The 21,973-nt window shown below is 41.4% G+C and overlaps 1 protein-coding gene across 1 annotated transcript in view; it reads right to left on the reverse strand.

Moving 5' to 3' along the window:
- slc16a2 (solute carrier family 16 member 2) overlaps positions 1–15,494 on the reverse strand; it is a 46,464-nt gene extending 30,970 nt beyond the window's left edge. The window contains exon 1 of the mRNA XM_054791505.1: positions 14,198–15,494. Coding sequence (XP_054647480.1) covers positions 14,198–14,624 — 427 coding nt within the window. The 5' untranslated portion in view covers positions 14,625–15,494. The remainder of the gene's footprint in view (positions 1–14,197) is intronic.
- Positions 15,495–21,973: the final 6,479 nt, after the last annotated feature.

Here is a 21,973-nt window from a genome sequence, read left to right on the forward strand (position 1 = left end):
TTGAGGATGTGATTCAGAAGGAGTGTAAGTGGTATAAACCCTTTACTCTCCACTGAAGGACAAGCAAGAGCTACTTAACATATTCCTAGAATCATTGTTGGATAATAATAGTAATAATAATAATAATAATATCAGCTATTGTTCATGTTGAAATACAATTGACTGTCTCTACTGATTTCAATGTGGAAACGGGGGTAGATCATCAGATTTTTGCATGACTGGACTTGCGACTTGCTCGACCTGTGCAATGACTTGACGTGACTTGCTTGATTCTGACCACAATGACTTGACACTTGCTGGTGAATTGCACATGAGTGACTTACTCCCACCTGTGGCTGCTACACCAAAACATCGTAGTTTAAAACACAAAGTTGATGATATGTGGAATGCTTGGTTTGACAGTCATATCAAATAAAAGCATTCACAGTGTGGTTACTCGGGTCATGTGAGCAAAATGGGACAGTGTATATCCGGCCTTTGAGCTACATTTGTGAAACTGTGGTCGTTGAATAGCCCCGCTCGGGAGGTTACTGAGTTTAAACACGTCGTATTCTGTTAGCCCACAGGCAGCAGTCTGTGTACAGAGCCGCCATGTCAGAGTGAAAACACAGAGCACTTCAAGTCAATGACTTACAGTATGTACACAGCTATGGAAAACATGTGCGGGGCCTGGACTGTCTGACAGCAGCGGGTCATGTGTAGCTTCTAGCACAGCCTTGCTGGATGTGGAATGTCAAAAATGAACAACCAAAGTCTTGCTTCATCCCACCTCTGAGATTACGGTGTTATACTTTTTTTTTTCTTGACAAAGGAACGCAGGTCCGACAGTCCTGTATTGCCAAAAAGTACCGTTCATTATTTGCTATGACTGTGTCCTCTGCTGGCAAATGATAAATGGGCTGCAGTCATTTATGGTGGGGATGTCCCGGTCCAATCTTCAGGATCGGCTACCGATCTGCTGTATTTTGAAGATCGGGATTATATCGGCTTCCGCCATTAGATCAGGCCGATCTGATTGTCGTATAACTTTCATAACTCTGGGCCACACCACACTCCAATGTGGTACGTGCCGTAATGCGCCACAAAGCGTTAAAAAAAAAAAGGATCAGAATCAGATCGGATCGGCAAGACTATAAAATAAAATCGGATCGGATGCCAAAAACTGTGTATCGGGACATCTCTAATGTTTGGCCCTTACCCCTTGAATGTTTTACATCCATCCTAATCACGACCCTGAGGCTGCCGTGCCAGAAACGGGGCTTCTTTTGTCAACTTTTCCCAAATTCCAGTCCCATATTATGAAGTGTACAATGCCGAATGTTCAACTCAGTGTTCCGCTTTTTCTTCCAACTAAAGCCATCGCCAAATCCCCAAGGCTGAATGGAGTGTATCCATTATAGACCATCGGCGAGGGAGGGAGTGTGGATCTGGATGAAATGGTGTGTGTGCGTGTGTGTGTATGTGTGTGTGTGTGTGTGTGTGTGCGTGTGTTACTGTTAAGAGACCTTCTTCTGTCTATAGGCAATGAAAGCAGCGTCATGACAAGAGAGAGAATCTATAGGACGTACGGTATATGTGCATTGGAGAAATAAACTTGCTTATTCACTTTTAAAGTGTTACTAAAAGTGCCAATAATTTCTCAAAGGTATGCATCTAGGAAATTGTAAAAATGCTTCATTATTTTTGAACGTTGCTGTTTTCCTGCAACATGCCTCTCTGCAGGCCGGGTAGATCCAGTCCTGATCAGAACTGTAAGACCAGCTGAAAAGGAATTTACATTTGGCACTGTCAGAGCTTTAAGAGGTTATAAATAGAGCTTCAAAATGTGAAAAAAAGAAATGAGAGTGAGACAAAAAATGTTTAGAGTAAGCAATTGAATGCAAAGAAGCATGAAAGTGAAATAGTTCATCAGCGGATCAACAGTTGAGGAGCACAGCCTTTGAAAGGTAAAATGTTGGCAAAACTGTGGATTGAATGTGATTTAGTGTCAGGTGTTCACACCGTCATTATCTCTTGATGGCAAAGGCAAAAAAGTTTTCTCTCTTTGAACGCGGTGGGATTGTTGAGCTGCATAAGCAAAACCTCTTGCAGCACGACATTGCTGCTGAGGCTGGACGCAGAGGGTTATGGAACAAAAAAAAACACAAAAAAAATGTCACTGGTCCTGAGCCGGAGGATCACATTGGCTGTCTGTCAAGACAAGTGCAGTCCAATAACCATCAGACACCATCTGCCAGAGAAGGTTTTTAACACGAAACTAGGTCTTCAAAGGCATCGTCTCCTTCAAGGCCACTAAATTCTCCTGTTTGGAATTTGCAGGAGAGCACCAAACATGGGACATTGAAAGGTGGAAGGAAGTTTTATTCTCCCTTGACGGTCCTGATGGCTTCCAACGTTACTGGCATGACAAGGAGATCCCACCTGAGATGTTTTCCACATTGCACAGTGGAGGGGGCGCCATCATGATCCTTCAGTGGAACAATGGAGCTTCAGGTTGTGCAGGGGCAGCCAGATATGTGGAGATATTTCAGGGGCCATCCCTCATGACTGAAGGCCCTCGTCTGTGTGGTGATGACTGGCTTTTTCAACAGGACAACGCTGCACCTCACAAAGAGGAATAAGCTCATCCTGCGTGTTCCCCTCATCTAAATCCAATGGAGAACATTTGGGGATGGATTTACAAAAATGGACATCAGTTCCAGACAGTGGATGCCTTCCGTGAGGCCATCTTCACCACCTGGAACATTCTCACTAGCCTCCTGGAAACACTGGCATCAAGCACACCCAACACATTTTTTTAGCTGATTTACAAGAATGGCACAGCTGCTCATTACTAACTCTTTTTTTCAACATTTTATTTGTATTTTGGGGAGACGGGGGTGGGGGGTGTTAAGCTAAGGTCTTCATCTGATGAACAGCCTGTTTCACTTTTAATGCTTGTTTGCAATAAACTGCTTACGGTACTCAAAAATGTTTTTTGCCTCACTCCCATTTCTTCTTTTTGCATTTTCAAGCTGCCCTTAGAACCTACTTAAGATCCATCAGTGCAAAATGTACATTCTTCAATTGGTCTTCAACTTTTGATCAGGGATGTATTTGTATGTGTTACGGTTGTTCTTCTCTTTGTGTTTTGTACGGGCACATTTCCTCAGAAATATGGGCAGTATTGTATGTCTTTAAGGGGCATTCTACTTCTGTGGTTTCACAGTAACAATATATAATACAAATATATGAAAGACTACCCCATGTGTTGCATTTTGTTCTTCTAAATAATCCCATAACAGTGACGTAATGAAACCAAAATAATGCCACGCTACACGAGCATTCCTGATGCTACGGTATATTTATTTCCATGCTTCCTGATCGCTGTCACTCCTGTGTACGTTCCATGTTTGGAACCGGTTTTACATGCGAGCCCTTGACATGATGACGGTGTGGTTGCAAAGCTGCTCTCATGCAAGTGGGACATCAAGAACAAGGCGGTCGCATGCAAAAGCTGAAATGACGGCCTTCAGTTTGAGGCGTGTGATCATTCTTTACAGCTCAATACAGTATGACAGACTGCTCCTTACAAACATACACAGCAGGACACTATTCACACTAAAGTGAGCGGCACTGTCACGCTAAGCCTAAACCTCAGTCACTTCATGAGCGTGTGGCAGACGAGCGCACGCATGTGTGATGTTGAAAATGAAGTGAGAGATGACTTAACAACTGAAGCTCCACACCCAAACCAAACTCCAGAATTAGCCCTGAAGCTAGCAGAAATGTCATTGCGGGAACACAGTAGGTGCTTCGTGTCATTTTAACACTAAGCTACTGCATAGAAGTACAGTAAATAAAGTAGTTCATAAAAGAAGGCCGTGTAGAACTTTGGCTGCCTGAGTGAAATACTGGATATTGTGACATTGCGAGGTGCAACTCTATAAATACCCACCCAAATGGCAAAGAAACAATGCAGGGTCGACTTCAGCTGTCAGTGTTGCAAGGCAACATGAAGTGCTCTTTGAGTAAGGGAACACTTCAAGTGGGTAATTACTGGCAATGCTGTGGACCTCACACAATTTAAGATATCAGCCACCTCGTTTATTTTGATGGTTGATTGCATTTTTGTGTTCTTACAACAAAAAAAAAGAAACATTCCCTTCACAAAATCCCTTGTATAAGACTGGCTGTTGATAGTCATGACAATAGTCAAGGATTTCTTTGTACAGTAATAGTTTGAGGTGAAAGACAAAAGACTTGGTTAGGAATAAGGAAGCACATTCCATCGAGATCACATGAACTGGCTTTAGCAGGTCCTGGGCAGGGCAGCTGACTGTTATTTTTCAGCTAAACCACAACTGTAGCAACCTTGGAAACAAGGAAATAATGAAACCTCAATCTTTAAAAAGTTGTATTAAGACCCATTTACAGTTTGGAACTTCTACAAACTGGCCATCCATTGTCTACACATTGATAATCAGACTCATGCCAGGTACTTTCTTTTGGTCATATTATATTCTGAGTGTTCTTTTACTTTTTGAAGTTAATCCAAACAATAGAAATGACAAATCACAAGCTGAATTGAATCGATGTGTATTGTTCAAGATGTCGCATGTGAGGCCTTCATTCTCCTCGTACTTTACAATCACATCCTGCTTCATATTTCCACGAGCGTTTGTGATGACTCGTTCAATAATGCAAAAAGGGCGTATGTGGAGCTGCTGGAAATGGTAGGTAAGATAGATTAACCACCAGGAATTACCAGCAGTACGAGAAAACTGCCATTTTCTTTCATTTACGATATTGCTGTAATAATAATATACACTCCTGATCAAAATGTTAAGACCAGTTGAAAAATGGCAAGAATGTCGTTTTTGCACTGTTGGATCTTATGGAGTTTCTAAGTAGAGCTTCAAAATGCAAAAACAAGAAATGCGTAAGCAATTTCTTGCAAAGACGCATCAAAGTGAAGTAGGCTTCATCAGCTGATCAAAAGCTTAAGAGCACAGCCTTTTAAAGGTAAAACTCTTCACAAAGATGTGGATTGAATGTGATTTAGTGTCAGGTGTTCACACTGTCGTCATCTCTTGATGGCAAAGGCAAAAGAGCTTTCTCTCTTTGAACGCGGTGGGATTGTTGAGCTGCATAAGCGAGGCATGTCGCAGCGCGCCATTGCTGCTGAGGTTGGACGCCGTAAGTCATTTCAAACTTCCTGAGGGTTATGGAACAAAAAGTGGTAAACCCAAAAAAATGAGCCGGAGGATCCCATTGGCTGTCCGTCAAGACCATCCTCAGCCCAAATGAAGGTTGTTACTGGTGCCAAGTGCAGTTCAATAACCATCAGAAGGCTTTTAACATCTTCAAAGGCCTCGTCTCCTTCAAGGCCACAAAATTCCCCTTTTGGAATTTGCAGGAGAGCACCAAAATGGGACATTGAAAGGTGGAAGAAAGTTTTATTCTCTGATGAGAAAAAAATTTAACCTTAACGGTCTTGATGGCTTCCGATGTTCCGAGATCCCACCTGAGATGTTCACCATCATGATCCTTCAATGGAACAATGGAGCGTCAGGTTGTGCAGGGGTGTCAAACGGCAGCTGGCTATGTGGAGATGTTTCAGGGGGCATCCCTCATGACTGAAGGCCCTCGTCTGTGTGGTAATGACTGGCTTTTTCAACAGGACAATGCTGCACCTCACAAAGGACTTCTTTCAGAGGAATAAGCTCACTCTTTTGGACCATCCTGCGTGTTGCCCTCATCTAAATCCAATGGAGAACATTTAGGGATGGATTATCAAAAATGGACATCAGTTCCAGACAGTGGATGCCCTCCGTGAAGCAACATTCCCACCAGCTTTCTGGAAACCCTGGCAACAAGCACGCCAAAACCCATTTTTCAGCTCATTAACAAGAATGGTGCAGCCAATCATCACCGACTCCTTTTTTGAATATTTTATTTCTACTTTACGAGAGTTTCTGTTTTTTTTTTTAGTCGTAAACTATTGATCAGCTGATAAACGGCCTATTGCACTTTAATGTTTGTTTGCAGTGAATTGTTTACTCAAAACATTTTTTGGCTCCCTCCCATTTCTTCTTCTTGCATTTTGAAGCTCCACGTAGAACCACCTTGAGATCCAACCATGCAAAGTTGAAATGTTTGCAACTTTTGAAGTGGTCTTAACATTTGGAGTGTGTACATCCATGATGTAGATTCTACACCACTGCACAATGACACGTCAGACAGTTTCACAGTGAAGTTGTCGTGCATTATTCTACATGCTAATGTGCTAAATGTGTGCATGTGGGGCAGGGGGCCTTGCACGCATTGAAAAACAGTGGTTATTTCAAGTTGGAACAACAGAGATATATGAAATATGCCTCACAGACACGTACATTTCTTGAAGCAGCATCTCGCTCCTTTGTGTGCAGTCATCATTGCATTTCTCTGGCTAATCGTTTAAAGCTACAAATAAAATGTATGGTTGGCCTGTTCACGCAATCACACTCCTTCCAAGTTCTTTTCGGATCAGCCCTCCCCATCGACTATCAAAGCATCCTTTTTTTGTTTGTTGTTCATTGAGAAGAAATGTTGTGTTTGACTGAACAGCTGAGTCCACACCTTGGGGTTTCTTGTACGCACCACAGGGATGAAACCTCTTGCGTGCCATTCGGTACTTACCGGGCAAAACAAGACCATCTGCAACTCATAAGCAGCCCGCCCAGCTATTGTTAACGATGGCCGCATACTCTTGGTTATGCTGAAAGACCTGACAACCACTACACAGAAACAGCAGTCGTTTAACATTCAAACAGTCAAACGCCACCGTTTGAAATGACATGCAGTGCTTGTCAAGGTTACAATTCTTATTGTTTTTTGTGGTGGATAGCTTCTTTTTACACTTGCTTGTTTGTTAGAGTTGAGGTCACCTTTGCGCTACGCTTTCATGGTTAGCGTACAATACGACACACGTCTTGTGTTGTGTTATTAATACACAAAACACCCTTAGCTTCTAACAAAGGGGCTAATTCATGCACACCATTTACACTGGAGCACACACATCACAATTCACAGTTCCACCTGTCCAAAGAGGAGCAGGACAAAGCAAAGCTTATTTAATTCCACCCCTCATCCGTTTCACATCAGCTGCAATGCATTTGTTCACGTCCTGTATTCCTAATGTACTTCTTGCCCAATGTACTGTAAGTACCTACAAAGTGATAAGGCAATATAACCATACACACAGTTTGATCATGATAATAAAGCTAGCTTGCTGACTCAAAAATGTCAACACAAAATACAATTTTTAGAGTTTAACATGTATAAAACAATTCTAAATACATATAAATGACGAATGAAAGGGATAAATGAACATTAAAGGGTACTTGTCTTTGGGAACGCTTACATCAAGAATCGTACCTTCAATGAAGGTAAAAGTAACCTTTAATGTTCATTTATCACTTTCATTCATCATTTATATGTATTTACTGTATATGTATTTGGAATTGGTTACTGCATGTAAAACTATACAGTCATCCCTCACTATATTACATTTTTCTCAGAAATTCATTAATTAATAAAAGATGGCTATTTGGTGGTAGACTATGGTCTATTTTAAGTCCAAACATATTGAAATACAAGTTATATGTAGTATTGTGGTCACTAGGTGGCAGTAATGACACAAAACATTGACACATTAGCTTACATGACATTAACTTAACACTGCATGAAGTCATGAAGTCAGCCATGGCATGTGTCCCACATGATACAGTGAAAAAATGTTCTCCTCCCATTTCCTGTGGAAGTGGTACATTTTTGGCTTCTTAAGTTTAGAAGAAATAAATTTGAGGTGAACTGTTTAGCTCACTAGCTTTCTAGCTAGCGGCTGTATTGAGTCCCTGCAGCATAAGAGTTGCAATGTGTTGTTAACAATGAATAAAAGGAGTGTAAATGTGACTATAGGGGTGTTATTTCCTGTCTACACGTTTCTAATAATGTTAAAAAGTGTATTTAGAAAGTCATAAACAGGTTGTCTCTGCCCTAACTCCAAAAATAACCCATTTATTAACATTGACTCCTACATCGTGGAGTTTGTTGGGTCTGGGATAAACGTCCCGCAAAAAACGAGGGACGTCTGTAATTGAAAAACTAAAATTTTGGGCTTTTTGGAAGGGATTAATTGGATTTACATTATTTCTTTTGGGGAAAATTGATTTGGTTGGCGTCCATTTCGGTTAGAGACAGACCGTCTGGAACAAATTAACTGTGCTGTAAAATAATAGTATTCAGAGGAGTAAAAGTAATTTGTGGACAAATCAGCATCAAGTACCACCAGTATGTTTTTCTGAAGGGTGGGTTGAAAGAGTTTGTGGCTCTAAAACCCTAGAAAACCTAATTTTTGTACCTAAGCTTCTTTTGTTCTAATTCTGGGGTTACACGAGCAGGACCGATCTTAATCCTTTCACAACGGAACAAGAATTATTACATAAGAGCCCTTGAAAGACAAAATCAACTGCCCCGTTTTTCTGAGCAGATTATGAGGAACCTCTCAGGTTTAATGGAAAGGAACATGAGGTCATGCTCTGACAGAGCTCACTCATCCATCCTTGTGCCTCTGGGGCCTCATAGACATGACATAGCTGCCATGGGAGACATCAAGCCGCTGACACATGAGCGGCTCAAATGAGCCACATGGCGTCTCAGCCCCCGGCTTTGGCTTTCTCTCGCCGCTTGCAACTGGTTTCACGCTAACGGTGTAAAGCTGAAATTGCTCCAGAGTACAGGCTGAAAACTATAATCCCTTCACATGTCCCTCAGGAGGAAATACACCCCCTCCCTCTGCTAACTCTACTTCAGTGTTTCCCATTTCACACACAGTTCATTTATTTGTGGCGACCCGCCACTAATTCATTTTGACTGCCGCAGATCGATTTGGTGCTACCTATTAAGAATTCTCCATGTTTGTGCAGATGCTCTTATTTTGAACCTTTTACGTTGAAAGTGTCACTTCCGCGTCCGGTTTGTGCGTGTGTTGTAAAGCCGTTCTCTCGGCCGTTCTGTGATCGACAAGTCATTGCCGATGTGAGTTTTCTAACACTTTCAGAGAAACATCATAATTCTCTCATATCAGGTGCACCCCGAGTATATATGCCGCCATTGTTTATATGAATATTCAGTTTATATGCATATTAGGTGGAAACTTCATGATGGGGAATTTATTTCACTAAAGTAACGCAGCGCATGTACATTTAGAGGCCACAATTAAAGTTGATAATCCCATCTGATGATTTTGTGAACCCCAGAATGGTTCAAACATTGCTCCCTCACTCTATTGCGATTTTTCAAAAATGAATTAATTAATTAATGATTGCTGTTTTGTGGTTGAATTTGGTCTATTATTAGTAAAATAAATATATTGTTTTATTTAAGCAAATTGTATGTATTCAAGGCCTAAATTAAGCATTTTCAAGCCGTGATATGAAGACATGATATGAACTGCAGTACAGTATCTGTGACCTGCTGTGTGCGCCTTTAAGAAGCCTGGCAAGTGACGTGCGTGACGTCAGCTGGCTAGAGTTGACAGTTAGCTGAGTGCTAGCAGCAGACCTGGTTAGCAGTGTAGAGAGTGGCCAGACAGCAGCTCCTGTGCGAACGTTCACTGCATGTGTGTTCTCTGCTTGTTAATAAAGCCACTGAAGTGCATCGTGTGTCTCTCCTTAACCACAAACAGTGGCAGTACAGTAGTATTCTACACTGGTCTCCAGGTGTCCGTAACGTTACATTGATGAGCCAATAGCCATCAGGATGTACACTGTCAATGCTATTGTGTGAGTCTGTCTTATCTTATTTTCTATGATTATGTGTACTATATTGGGTGATACAAGTGTAAAGGTGACTATAGGGGTGGTATTTCATGTCTAGAGGGCTGTAATAATGGTAAAAACTCTATTCAGGAGGTCATAAACAGGTTTTCTATGCTGTAACTACAAAATGCATTATGGATATAATAACATGATGACTTTGTTAAGTGATTTAACATTAACAATCACAACCCATACGTGCAGAAAACTCATTATTTTAAAAGGCAGATCAAAGAGTCCTGTCAAACCTCATTCTAAGTATTCCTTGAGGAATTCCTTGACTTCTCTTGATAGTTTATATATACAGACCCTTTCCAAAAAATGAGAATGTCATGGAAAAGTTGTTTAATTTCCATAATTCCATTCAAAAAGTTAAACTTTCATAGATTATAGATTCAGGGCCCACAAATTAAACGATTTCAAGTATTCATTTGTTTATTTTTACGTAATTTGGGCTTCCAGCTCATTAAACCCACGAAAACAGGAATTCAAAAAATTAGAATACTTTGAAGAAATCAGCCCAAATTTTGCAGGGCATGAATGTTTTAAACTGAGTGTCACACACTAATGATCTACTAAAGTCAAATCACCTGCACAGGCTTCCCCAGGTGTCATTAAATTGCTTCAGTTTGGTTCAATTGTCTCAGTTGGGTTCAATATGGGGAAGACTGCAGACATGACAACTGGCCAGAAGACCATCATTGATGCCCTCCATAGGATGGGTAAGCCACAAAAGTTCATAGCTAAGGAGGCTGGTTGTTCACAGAGTGCTGTGTCCAAGCATATCAATGGAAAGTCTAGAGGAAGGGCAAAATGTGGCAGGAGAAGATGCACCAGCAAAAGAGATGACCGTGGGCTTCAGCGGATTATCAAACAGGGAAGATTCAAGAATCTGGCAGAGATCCAGAAAGAGTGGAATGAGGCGGGAGTCACAGCTTCAAAAACCACCACATTCAGACGCATCCGGGAGATGGGCTGCAACTGTCGGGCTCCTCGGGTCAAGCCACTTCTGAACCTGAGCCAACGTAGGAAGCGTCTCCACCGGGCCAAGGAGAAGAAGGACTGGACTGTTGGCCAGTGGTCCAAGGTCCTCTTTTCCGATGAAAGTAAAGTGTGCCTTTCATTTGGGAATCAAGGTCCAAGGGTTTGGAGGAAGACGGGTGAGGAACAGAACCCAAGCTGCCTGAGGTCCAGTGTGAAATATCCAAAGTCCGTCATGATTTGGGGTGCAATGTCCGGTGCAGGTGTTGGTAAACTCTGCTTTCTTAAATCCAAGGTCACCGCAACAGTCTACCAGAATGTTTTAGAGGACTTCATGATTCCTTCTGCTGAGGATCTGTATGGAGATGCAGATTTCATCTTCCAGCAGGACCTGGCCCCTGCCCATACCGCCAGAAGCACCAAAACCTGGTTTGATGCCCATGCCATCACAGTGCTTGACTGGCCAGCCAACTCGGACCTAAACCCCATTGAGAATCTATGGGGTATTCTCAAGAGGAAAATGAGGGGCACCAGACCCAACAACAAAGAGCTGACAGCAAGCATCAAGGAAATCTGGGCTTCCATAACTCCCAGGCAATGCCACAGGCTGATTGCTTCAATGCCACGTGGCATCGAGGCAGTGATTAAGGCAAAAGGATTCCCAACCAAGTATTGAAGATTGACATATCGTTTTGAAAGTACCATATTTTGATTGATTTGATGTGATCCTAATTTCTTTCTTTTTTTTCCTGCAAAAACTGAGAAGTAAATGGTGATTTCTTCACAGTATTCTAATTTTTTGAATTCTTGTTTTTGTGGGTTTTATGAGCTGGAAGCCCAAATTACGTAAAAATAAACAAACAAACACTTGAAATCGTTTAAATTGTGGGCCCTGAATCTATAATCTATGACAGTTTAACTTTTTGAATGGAATTATGGAAATTAAACAACTTTTCTATGACATTGTAATTTTTTTGGAAAAGGTCTGTATACAAAACAGAAGCATGCAGCAAGACAAGAGGGGGCGAGCAATGGTCTGATTCTGGTTAAGGTGGAGGAAAGCCCTTCAACAGCAAGCTTTATGAAGAACTAAACTCAACCATGGTCCACCCGTCCCTTTTCTCTAGCGCTTGCCCTCAGGGCAGCTGTGGTTGCTAAATCTCCAGGACTTAACTGACACTTAAAAGCTACTTTACGTTATTTGACTATTTCTTCCCTCACCGTTCTTGCTTTCCTTTTAGAAAAGCAGATTTTATTTTAGTACGAGGGCACGAGTAGTACGAGGCAAGATTGTAGTGCACTGGCTGCTACGAAGCACCGGCACCGGTTGGTCCATGTGGATTTACTTTTTCTGCCAAAAACAAGTAAAAACAAAGGTTGCTTTGTTACTGTATGTGAAAAAATTTATCTCAACCCAGATGGCAAAATCATATTTTAATTTCCCCCCTTTCACGGGTGAGCTGGAGCCAATCCCAGCTGACTTTGGGCGAGAGGGTACACCTTGGACAGCTTGTCAGTCAATCACACAGCACATGCAAGCAGAACAACCGCTCACACTCACATCTACGGACAATTTAGAGTCTCCAATTAACTTAACATGCATGTTCTCGGGATGTGGGGGAAGCCGGAGTGCTTGAAGAAAACCCACACACACATACGGGGAGAACTTGCAAACTCCACACAGAGATGCTCAAGCAGCAGTTCGAACATGCTAACCACTCAGCCACCTCAACCAAAGCAGATTCCTGGAAATGTAATTATCGCGAAGCTTGTATAGCAGTTATTTCCTGCACAAAGATGTTATACCCTGCCAAGTCTTTCTCTTCTCTCAGTACCTTTTGAGAGCAACGTGAGGAAAAAACATTAAGAACTTCTGAAGTTGTCAACCGGTTGACTTCCGAGTCGTTCTAATTTCAAAAGGGCATTCCCCGTAGGACAATCTAATGTGTTCCAGGCTCAAACTTTCGCCATTAACCTTAGTTAACGCTAAATGCAAAGTTTTAATTAGAGATGCACAACATATATTTTTTAAAACCGATAACTTTTGATAACCGATTTTTTTACATCTACTTTTTAAATTTTTTATTCAGTTGTAGTTTTTACACACCTGGAGATAAGAAGGACAGGAACAAATTAGGATTAGACCAACTGTACCTGTTGACTTGTCCTAATCAAATATCATGAAATTACTACCACATCACTACTATCTGGAGAAGCGGAGTATAGAGCAGGGGGAGCCACCTGCTGTGGCCCAGCAAGGTGCCCTGTATTTAGACACATGCTCCGAGCAGCAGGTGTGCCGCTACGGAGGTCTCCGGCACATCTCTTGCACTTTTCAAACGCCGCGGTAATGGCATTTCAGGTGGCTGATAAGTTTTTTTGTGTGCTCCTCATCACGGTGCATTTGGTACAACTAGCACGCAAAATGTCTTCCTCCGATAGTGAATGTTTGTTTACAAGTGAGCTCAGGGGAAGTTACGACAGGCTGTCAACGTCACAGGCAGGAGAAAAAAGGAGCGCTTGATTTGCTCACCCTTGATCTCACCAAATTGGCGCGTTCTTTTAAATTATCGGTCACCGAAGGTATTTTTAACGTTATCGGATTAATCTGTAATTATTGGCCAGATAATTAACATGCACCCCTACTTTAAATAACTTTAAATAACTTTAAATAACAATGTAACATATCTAACCACGATGTGTAAAGCGAAATTATCCATCATCTAAATCAGGTAAAATTGCCAAGACACTTAACGTAGGTGACGGAGAAGGAACAGGAAGGTGTTCGCCATCTCGTGGTGTTTTACTGGTACTGCTGGAATGAATCGGTGTTAATAAAACTAGAATAAAACATAACACTTGCCAGTGGGATGAAGTCTCATGAGAGTCTGACGTCTTGTCATATTTTTTTTATTTTAATTCTAGTTGAACTTCAAATTTGACAACTTCTGGGGCACACGGTTTTGAATGATCCACTGCATTCACAAACATTTATGTTTGAATGTCTGCAATACTGATCATACTCAAGCACAGATTCACATTCTGCTCAATGCCTCTCAGGGAAAGACACTTTATGAAAGGGCTCCAATGACTCTAGCAAGTGCACCGTTACTGTAGTTAGTGGAATAACAAGACGTCATCCTTTAAAGCAAACCAAAAAAAAAAAGTAGCACATGGATTGTTTGCCATGATGAATAGTCCACACAAATACCAAGCTGCTTTTAATAGCAGAGCGCCTGTGTCATTTAATACTATTGTGTGTTTATTATAGCAGACTTGCAGGGAAAACCCACTAAATTGTGGGATGACCCACATCTCCTGTCTCGACGAGTGATTCCATGCACACTGCATAAACATGTACAATGTATCCTACATACCCACTTTGAACTGAGACGTCTTGTCCTCCGGGTCTGCATGCTCCCTCACCAGCATCATGTGCAGGATGCCAAAAGAGTTCTGAATTCCAAAGATGGACCCATTGCACCAGGTTGCTGCCAAAACCACCAGCCAGCCAAAACCTCCTTCGGGGGGCACGAATCCTCCGCCGTGCCTCTCCACCTGCACCGCCGTGTCCGCTTCGAGACCCGGGGCTGAGCTCGGCTTGCAGCCCGTCTCGATCAGTTGCACGGCGCTGTCCTCCTGCGGGACCTTAGACTCGCTGCCCGCCGCTTGCTCGTCGTTATTCGGCTCCGTCTTTTGGGCAGCATCGCTCTGCTCGTCTTCAGGGGGACCCGCGGCGGGCTGCTGTGTCCCGGACACCCTGCTAGACGGCTGCGCCTTGTTGTCAACCCCGTTCGTCCCCATGCTGCCTTGTCTAGCGCTGAGGAGACTGTGGGCTCTTGGCGCACATACATGAGATATAGGTCACTGACATAAGCGTGGATTTGAATAGCCAATTTGATTGGCTCTCAGTCAAAACATGTGGCAGACAAGCTGCTTGCATGTCGATAAACAGAGCCCAGCATGTGTCATCCTAACAGCCACATCGGGAATTATTGCGACCTTTAAAAGTAATCAAACCAACTGCGATGAGATGTGTTTACGCTTGTCGTCTTCCCCGCTCTTTGCCATCAACCTGCGAGAACCTCGTCCCGGCCTCGACAACTCTTTGTCCCGGCTAACGCCCACTACAACACTCCCTGGTGTTGCGACGAAGGCCGTCCTGAGTTAAATTGTTGAAATTATAAGGAGCCGGTGCGTTTGTGTATGTTCCATAGGCAGTCCTGTCCCGTCCACACCGTACACAGCCGGCCAGTCATTCAACAACTACCTCACGCCCTCCTTTCCTGGCAAGACTGACCATCAGAGCCAATGGCGGCGCTGGAACTTCGGCACTTTCCGGACAACGCACGAAGACGCACGAATGTAGAGCAGACGACTGTGCTGTCTTTCTAGCTTTCTAAGCTACTCTTCCTTGCACTGTTAGCTTATTAGCTACAAAACTAGCAAAATGGTGCCGTCATTACGTGTCGAAAACAGCGATATTTTAACCATTTAGAACCTCACACATCTGCTCCAGCATTCTCAACAATATTAGTAAACTCCGGTTACAATTTATAACGCATTTACTACTCTTTACACTCACGCTGTCATATACTGTACGCTCATTTAGCTGATAAAACTAATTACAATTCGCTAACTGTGACCGTTAATAACTTATTTTCAATTCTCCTAAATTCGTAGCTTCCCATAATGTGGCAGCCAGCTGAGGAAAAACCTGTTATGTAAGGGCTAAAAAGGGGTGATTATTTCCCGAAAACCCGAAAAGTGGGTCAACTGTTCAATTTGGAAACAATGCCCCCACCCCCTTGTTCCACAATGTTTATCAATGCTGACATGGTCTGTAGGCAGGAACAATTGCATTTTGTTGCACTGGCATGTGAGTGTCCAAAAGTCCTGCAGAATATGTACACAATATCAAAAGCAAAATACACTTACTTATGCATTAAGCTGCTGCCGTGCATTATTGCATTCAGTAATAGCTTATGACACGCACTGTGCAATGTTGTAATCAGAAACTGAATGAAACAGTACAACAACAGCGTCAAAAAGTCTTGCGAAATCAGTGCAGCAATGTCAAGAAGACACTTCGTTATGAATTCGGTTGTCTGTTTGCCCCCATACAGTACGCTGTGCATTGTTTCATTCTGGAACAGCTTTAGAGATAGATGCACAGTGCGATGTCACTAACAAGCATCCACCACTAAGTGGGGCTGCAACTCTGTGTCAGTTTTGCTCAGAAAGCCGTCCTGCCGAAGAATACATCCATAAACCATCTACTGTCCTCCACGGGTGTCCAAACGTTTGTCCAGCGAGGGCCACATAGTGAAGAATGAAAGGATGCAACTTTGCCACTTTGAACACATATGCTAAGGAGTTCTACTGTATGGATATTTCAAGAAAAATCCGCATTTCAGCTTTGTCATGAAGGTGAAAAAGCCTATTCTATTATTAGCATCAACTTTGCCTTTCTTTTCCCGTTTTCGTTGTTTTTTAAATTTTACACATATGTCAACTTTCTTTTTAAATAATCTTTGTGAATTTTCTTTTTGTAATAGCATGATTCAATTCCCATAACATTATAATTTCCTTTTTTTTCCAAAAAATACAACTTTGTTTCTTATAATATTGCAACTTAAAAAAAAAAAAGAGTAGGCATTTTTTAAAATATTTCAACTCTATGATACGGAAATGACATTATTTTTCCTCATAATGTTACAAGGTTATTGTCGTAAAATTTCAAAGTTTTTTCTTGTTTGAATACAACTTTTTCCTCTTAATATTTTGACTTTATTATCATACAATTACAACTCTTTTTCCATTTTTAAATTGTTTTTTTAGTTGTCCAACTATTTCAACTTTTTTCTTGTAAATTTTCTTATAATTTTGACTTTATTCTCGTAATACGTAGACTTCATTCTCATAACATTGTAACTGTTTCTGCAACCTAATTTTCCTCAGATCACAACGTAATTCGTTTTGTATCTCACAATATTTCTCTAAAAAAACACATTTATTCTTTAATATTTCATCTATTTTTCCTCATAATACTATATTGTTATCCTCATAAAATTACGACTTTTTCTCGCTAGATTACAATTTTTTTAATGTTTTTTTGTTAAATTATATTTTTAGAATGTGGCACCGACAGCAAAAGGCCCCCGGGCCGCACTTTGGACTCCCCTGACGTAACAATATGTACTCTATTTGTAGTCAATAGCACCTGTGGAGGTCCAACACACAAGCTGCATATTCAGCACTAATTGATCCCACAAATAGTAATGGGTCTTTGCCCCAAAATCTCATCGATTATGTTGAACTGGGCGAAGGTAAATGGGTCGAACCCGCTGGTACCGTTTTGCTTCTTGGCCCTGTAGTGTGCCTTTTTTAGTGTCTTCCAGCAGTGCTTGATCGCGTCTGAGATCTATCAGTCTGGAAAAGGTTATAATGCCATTAGGCTGAACATTAAGGCTCATCTCAATTTTGCCAGAAAACATCTTGATGATCCCCAAGACCTTTGGGGAAATACTCTGTGGTCTGACAAAAAGTTGAACTTTTTGGAAGGCGCGTGTCCCATTACATCTGGCGTAAAAGTAACGCCGCATTTCAGAAACAGAACATCATAGCAACAGTAAAAAATGGTGGTGGTAGTGTGATGGTCTGGGGCTGTTTTGCTTCTTCAGGACCTGGAAGACTTGCTGTGATCAATGGAAGCATGAATTCTGCTGAAGGAGAATGTCCGGCCATCTGTTGGTGACCTCATTGGACAATGATCCAAAACACACCAGCAAGTCCACCTCGCAATGGCTGAAGACTTTGGAGTTGCCTCAAGTCCCGACCTGAATCCTATTGAGATGCTGTGGCATGACCTTAAAAAGGCGCTTCATGCTGGAAAAGCCTCCAATGTGGCTGAATGACAACAATTGTGTAAAATTCCTCCACAGCGCTGTAAGAGACTCATTGCAAGTTATGGCAAACACTTGATTGCAGTTGTTGCTGCTAATGGGGGCACAACCCGTTATTAGCTTTAGGGAGCAATCGCTTTTTCACACAGGACCATGTAGCTTTGCATTTTTTTCTCCCTTCATAATAAAAAGTTTCATTTAAAAACTGCATTTTGTGTTAAGTTGTGTTGTCATTGACTAATATTTACATTTGTTTGATGATCTGAAGCATTGAAGTGTGACAAACATGCAAAAAAAGAAGAAATCAGGAAGGGGGCAAAGACTTTTTCGCCCCGCTGTATAACTGTGAGTAACATGAATGGAACAGATGCTATTATAAAAATGTCCAAGATTCTTTCGTTTAAGCAAACGCAAACATGTGCTGGACGAATGAGTCATTAGCTGGGGTGCAACATCATCACTTGGTCACATGTTCCCAATCAGCCCTTGTAGAAAAAGCAACAGCATTGTCTATCAGGGGACCTCACAGCAAAATTAGGCCTAAAATAGCAGTCCAGGCAACTTCACAGAGGCTGGTTACATACAACTACCCTGGGATTTCTTTGTAATGTAATGGGGGTGTCAAAGGTGATCAACTACAGCCAATAGCAGAGCTTGCTGTTTAAATGGGAATAGTTGAACTCCTTGGAGAGGTGTGGGTAGGAAGGGAAAGACTGTCTGTCCAACATAAGAGGGATGTCAAGAGGCCCACACATTTCTCAGACATGATAAAGTCCTGGGATGAACGCAGTCAATGAGAATTTATTGGTGTCAACGTGCTCAGTGGGTGTCGGTAAATGTCTTAAATGATGACACTCACAGCATCGGGAAATAGTAACGACTTTTTCTCCGTGAGTAATGCGAACCGCTGATGTTGCGACGGCCGCCGCCTTCAGTCATTTTGGACGGTGCTGCTTCTGCAACGTGCACAAACATGCTGCAATGGTGGGAAAGGAATTTTGCACTGGCAAGCCACTTTTTATTTGGAGTAGCATGACTCATGCTGGGTTCATGTTCTCCTCAGGGGCCTTATAGCACCACAGTTTGTACAAAACCTCAACAGGCCCGCTTGTCCGCTAGCAGCATAGTCAAATGAAGCATACAGTCACATACATTCTGTCTTTCAAGGAAAAGTGCGCCTATAAAGCCTTCTGAAAAAAACTCCAAAAAGCGCCAACAACGCTCCATTTACATCATGTGACCTGCATATTAACCAAGCTATTGCTGTTATTATTGTTATTTACATTGTTACGCCCAAGAACTACGTTACTGGCATAGTGACACCTCGCCACACCACCCCGGCTAGCGACTAGCCGGCTAGCGACTAGCTTCACCACGCAGTCGCTCACAACACCTCAGGCCACTAGCGAAAGGTAACGCTACATATTGGAGCTGTGTTTTTGTTTATGACACTAGGTGTAGCGTTCCTTTCTATGTTGCTAAGTGAAATCAATGTGTCCAGGAAGGAAGTTCCGCTAATGCTTTAAATGACCAAAATACTGCAAAATCCTGTAAGTATTATATGTCACTATTTTATTATGTTATTAGGTTATGTTTTTGCCGACGTTTGTTTGTGTTCGAAATAACTTGAAAAGTTCGGAATGGATTTGGATGAAATGTTTTTGGAAATGGGATATGGAAGAACTGATTACATCTTGGGAGTGATCCGGATCACCGTTTGGATCCAGCAATTTTTTAAAGGATTCTTTAACATTGCGAGACAGAACTATTTTCGGAATTTGTGCATATAACTCCACAAAAAATGGTCACAGCACTTGGAAAAAAAATACAGGGCAAGTTTCCAACAGGTTCTACCAAAGACTGATCCAAAATATATAGGCTTAGCAGGCCTTCGAGGCAGAATAGGTGCGTCCCATTAGATACATTAATTACAGTAGCTGCTTCTTTTTAGCTGTTTTTATATCTTTAAAACGCACAGAAGACACGTGTTCATGTCTCACATAAGGATTGTGGATGACGGGCAAAGTTTTCCTTTAAGATCTGTTGACTTTAAGCATTTCAGCAAAGATCCAATCAGTCAATCAGTGATGTTTTTGGTCATACGTACACGATGATATCACGTCGGTAGATTGTTGTTGGTTATACATACACGATGATATCACGTCGGTAGATTGTTGTTGGTCACACGTACATGATGATATCACGTCGGTAGGAGCTTGAAGACTAAACAAGCATATCCATGGTGCAATCTGGAATGTATGGGCTACCTGTATTGCACAGCTTGATGGGTGACTCCACTTTTAGCCAGCATGGATTCAACATTCCCTTCATATCCCAAACAAAACTGTGGCACAAAACTGTAAAATGATCAAAAGTGTCTAGGGACAAAGGACTCTTTTAATCCCTTTTGTAAATGATTCACATATTTTTGTTTCCCTGTTTTTTAGTGAGATAGAGAGAGAAGCTCTTTATGCATGCTTGTACAAGACTGTGAAAAGTGCTAAACGAGCTGTTTTTCTTCCTAGGCACCAATTTGCTTATCTTGAGTAATACAGTATGTACACTATACCGAAATCTGAGATATATGATTTAAAACAAGGCAAATGTGCTTGTTCTGTTTGCAGATTATTTTGCGTATTCTAAGTAATAGAGTATATATCAGGTAGGCGGCATACCAGGGTTGTCTATGGAAGCCCGTTTCCACCACTGAAAGAAAAAAAAACATCCCGATGGTAAATCAGAATTATGAGAGAAAAAGTCAAAATTACGAGATAAAAGTCATAATTATGAGGTAAAAATCAAAATAAAAAAATAAAAAGCCATAATTATTAGATGAAAATTATGATATTAAAGTCATAATTATGAGGTAAAAAGTCTAAATTATGAGATAAAAAGTCAAAATTACAAGATAAAAAGTCATAATTATGAGATGAAAATTCATAATCATGAGATAAAAAGTGGACATTATGAGATAAAAAGTTATAATTCTGAGATAAAAAGTTGAAATTATGAGATAAAAATTCGAAACTACGACATCTAAAGTCATAATTATGAGAAAAAAACTTGAACTAATGAGAGAAAAAGTCGAAATTATGAGATAAGTCGAACCTATGAGATAAAAAGTCATAATTTGTGATAAAAAGTTGAAATTATGATAAAAAATGTAAAATTATGAGATAAAAAGTCAAAACTAGGAGATAAAAAGCCAAAACTATGAGATAAAAATTCTAAATTAGGAGCTAAAAAGTCAAAACTATGAGTTAAAAAATCATAATTATGAGGTAAAGAGTTGAAATTATGAGATAAAAATTCTAAATTATGAGATAAAAGGTCATAATTATGAGATTAAAAGTTGTTATTATGACATAAAAAGTTGAACTTTTGAGACAAAAAGTCAAAACTACGAGACGAAAAGTCTCAGGAGATGTGGAAGATCTGGGTTCTTAGCATATCTGCTGTTCATGTGTTGCTTTTCAACTTTTTAGCACTTCACAAAGCGCAAGCGCAAGCGCAGCGAGGAGGTTACGTTTTCGCCGGCGCTTATCTGTTAGCAAAATAACTTGAAAAGTTCTGAACGGATTTGGACGACATTTTCAGGAATCGTCGGAAATGGGATTTGGAAGAAGTGATTACATTTTGGGGGTGATACGGATCACCGCCTCGATCCACCAATTTTTGAAAGGATTCTTTAACATTGCAAGAGAGGACCATTTTCGGCAATTGTGCATATAACACCACAAAACATGGTCAGGAAAAAGTTGACACCCCCTGCTGTATTTAGTTCATTTCCTGTTAAAAACGTGAAGCATGTTCCAATAAAGGTCATAAAGGCACAAAGCAAGCGGTACAGTATCAGCCCACTCATTCAAGTGTCACGCATCTGACGTGGCCTTTGACCTTTCTTTGCCTCCTCCGGCGGTTCCTCAAGGAACATTCATCGCTCTGTTGACCGCAAGCACATTTTGCAACAGCAACAACAATACACTGAAAAATCACTGAATGTGTGTCTGTTTCGAATAAGAAACAGGGGAAGAGATGCCAGCGATACAAACGTGGCACAATCAAGTCAACAAAAGGGATTTAAGTGAACGTAAACAACGATGACATGAAAACGCTTGAGAGACTTCCCAGGCACGGACTGTTCAGAAAACACGGAGAGTCTGATAAGCTGCACAGCAACCTGTACCGTCCCGTTACAGGTTGGTGCAACTTATCAGCGCCCGCCTTTGTGGACAGACGGGCTCACGG

The sequence above is a fragment of the Dunckerocampus dactyliophorus genome, chromosome 11, assembly GCF_027744805.1.
Source record: "Dunckerocampus dactyliophorus isolate RoL2022-P2 chromosome 11, RoL_Ddac_1.1, whole genome shotgun sequence".
NCBI classification, from domain to species: Eukaryota; Metazoa; Chordata; class Actinopteri; order Syngnathiformes; family Syngnathidae; genus Dunckerocampus; species Dunckerocampus dactyliophorus.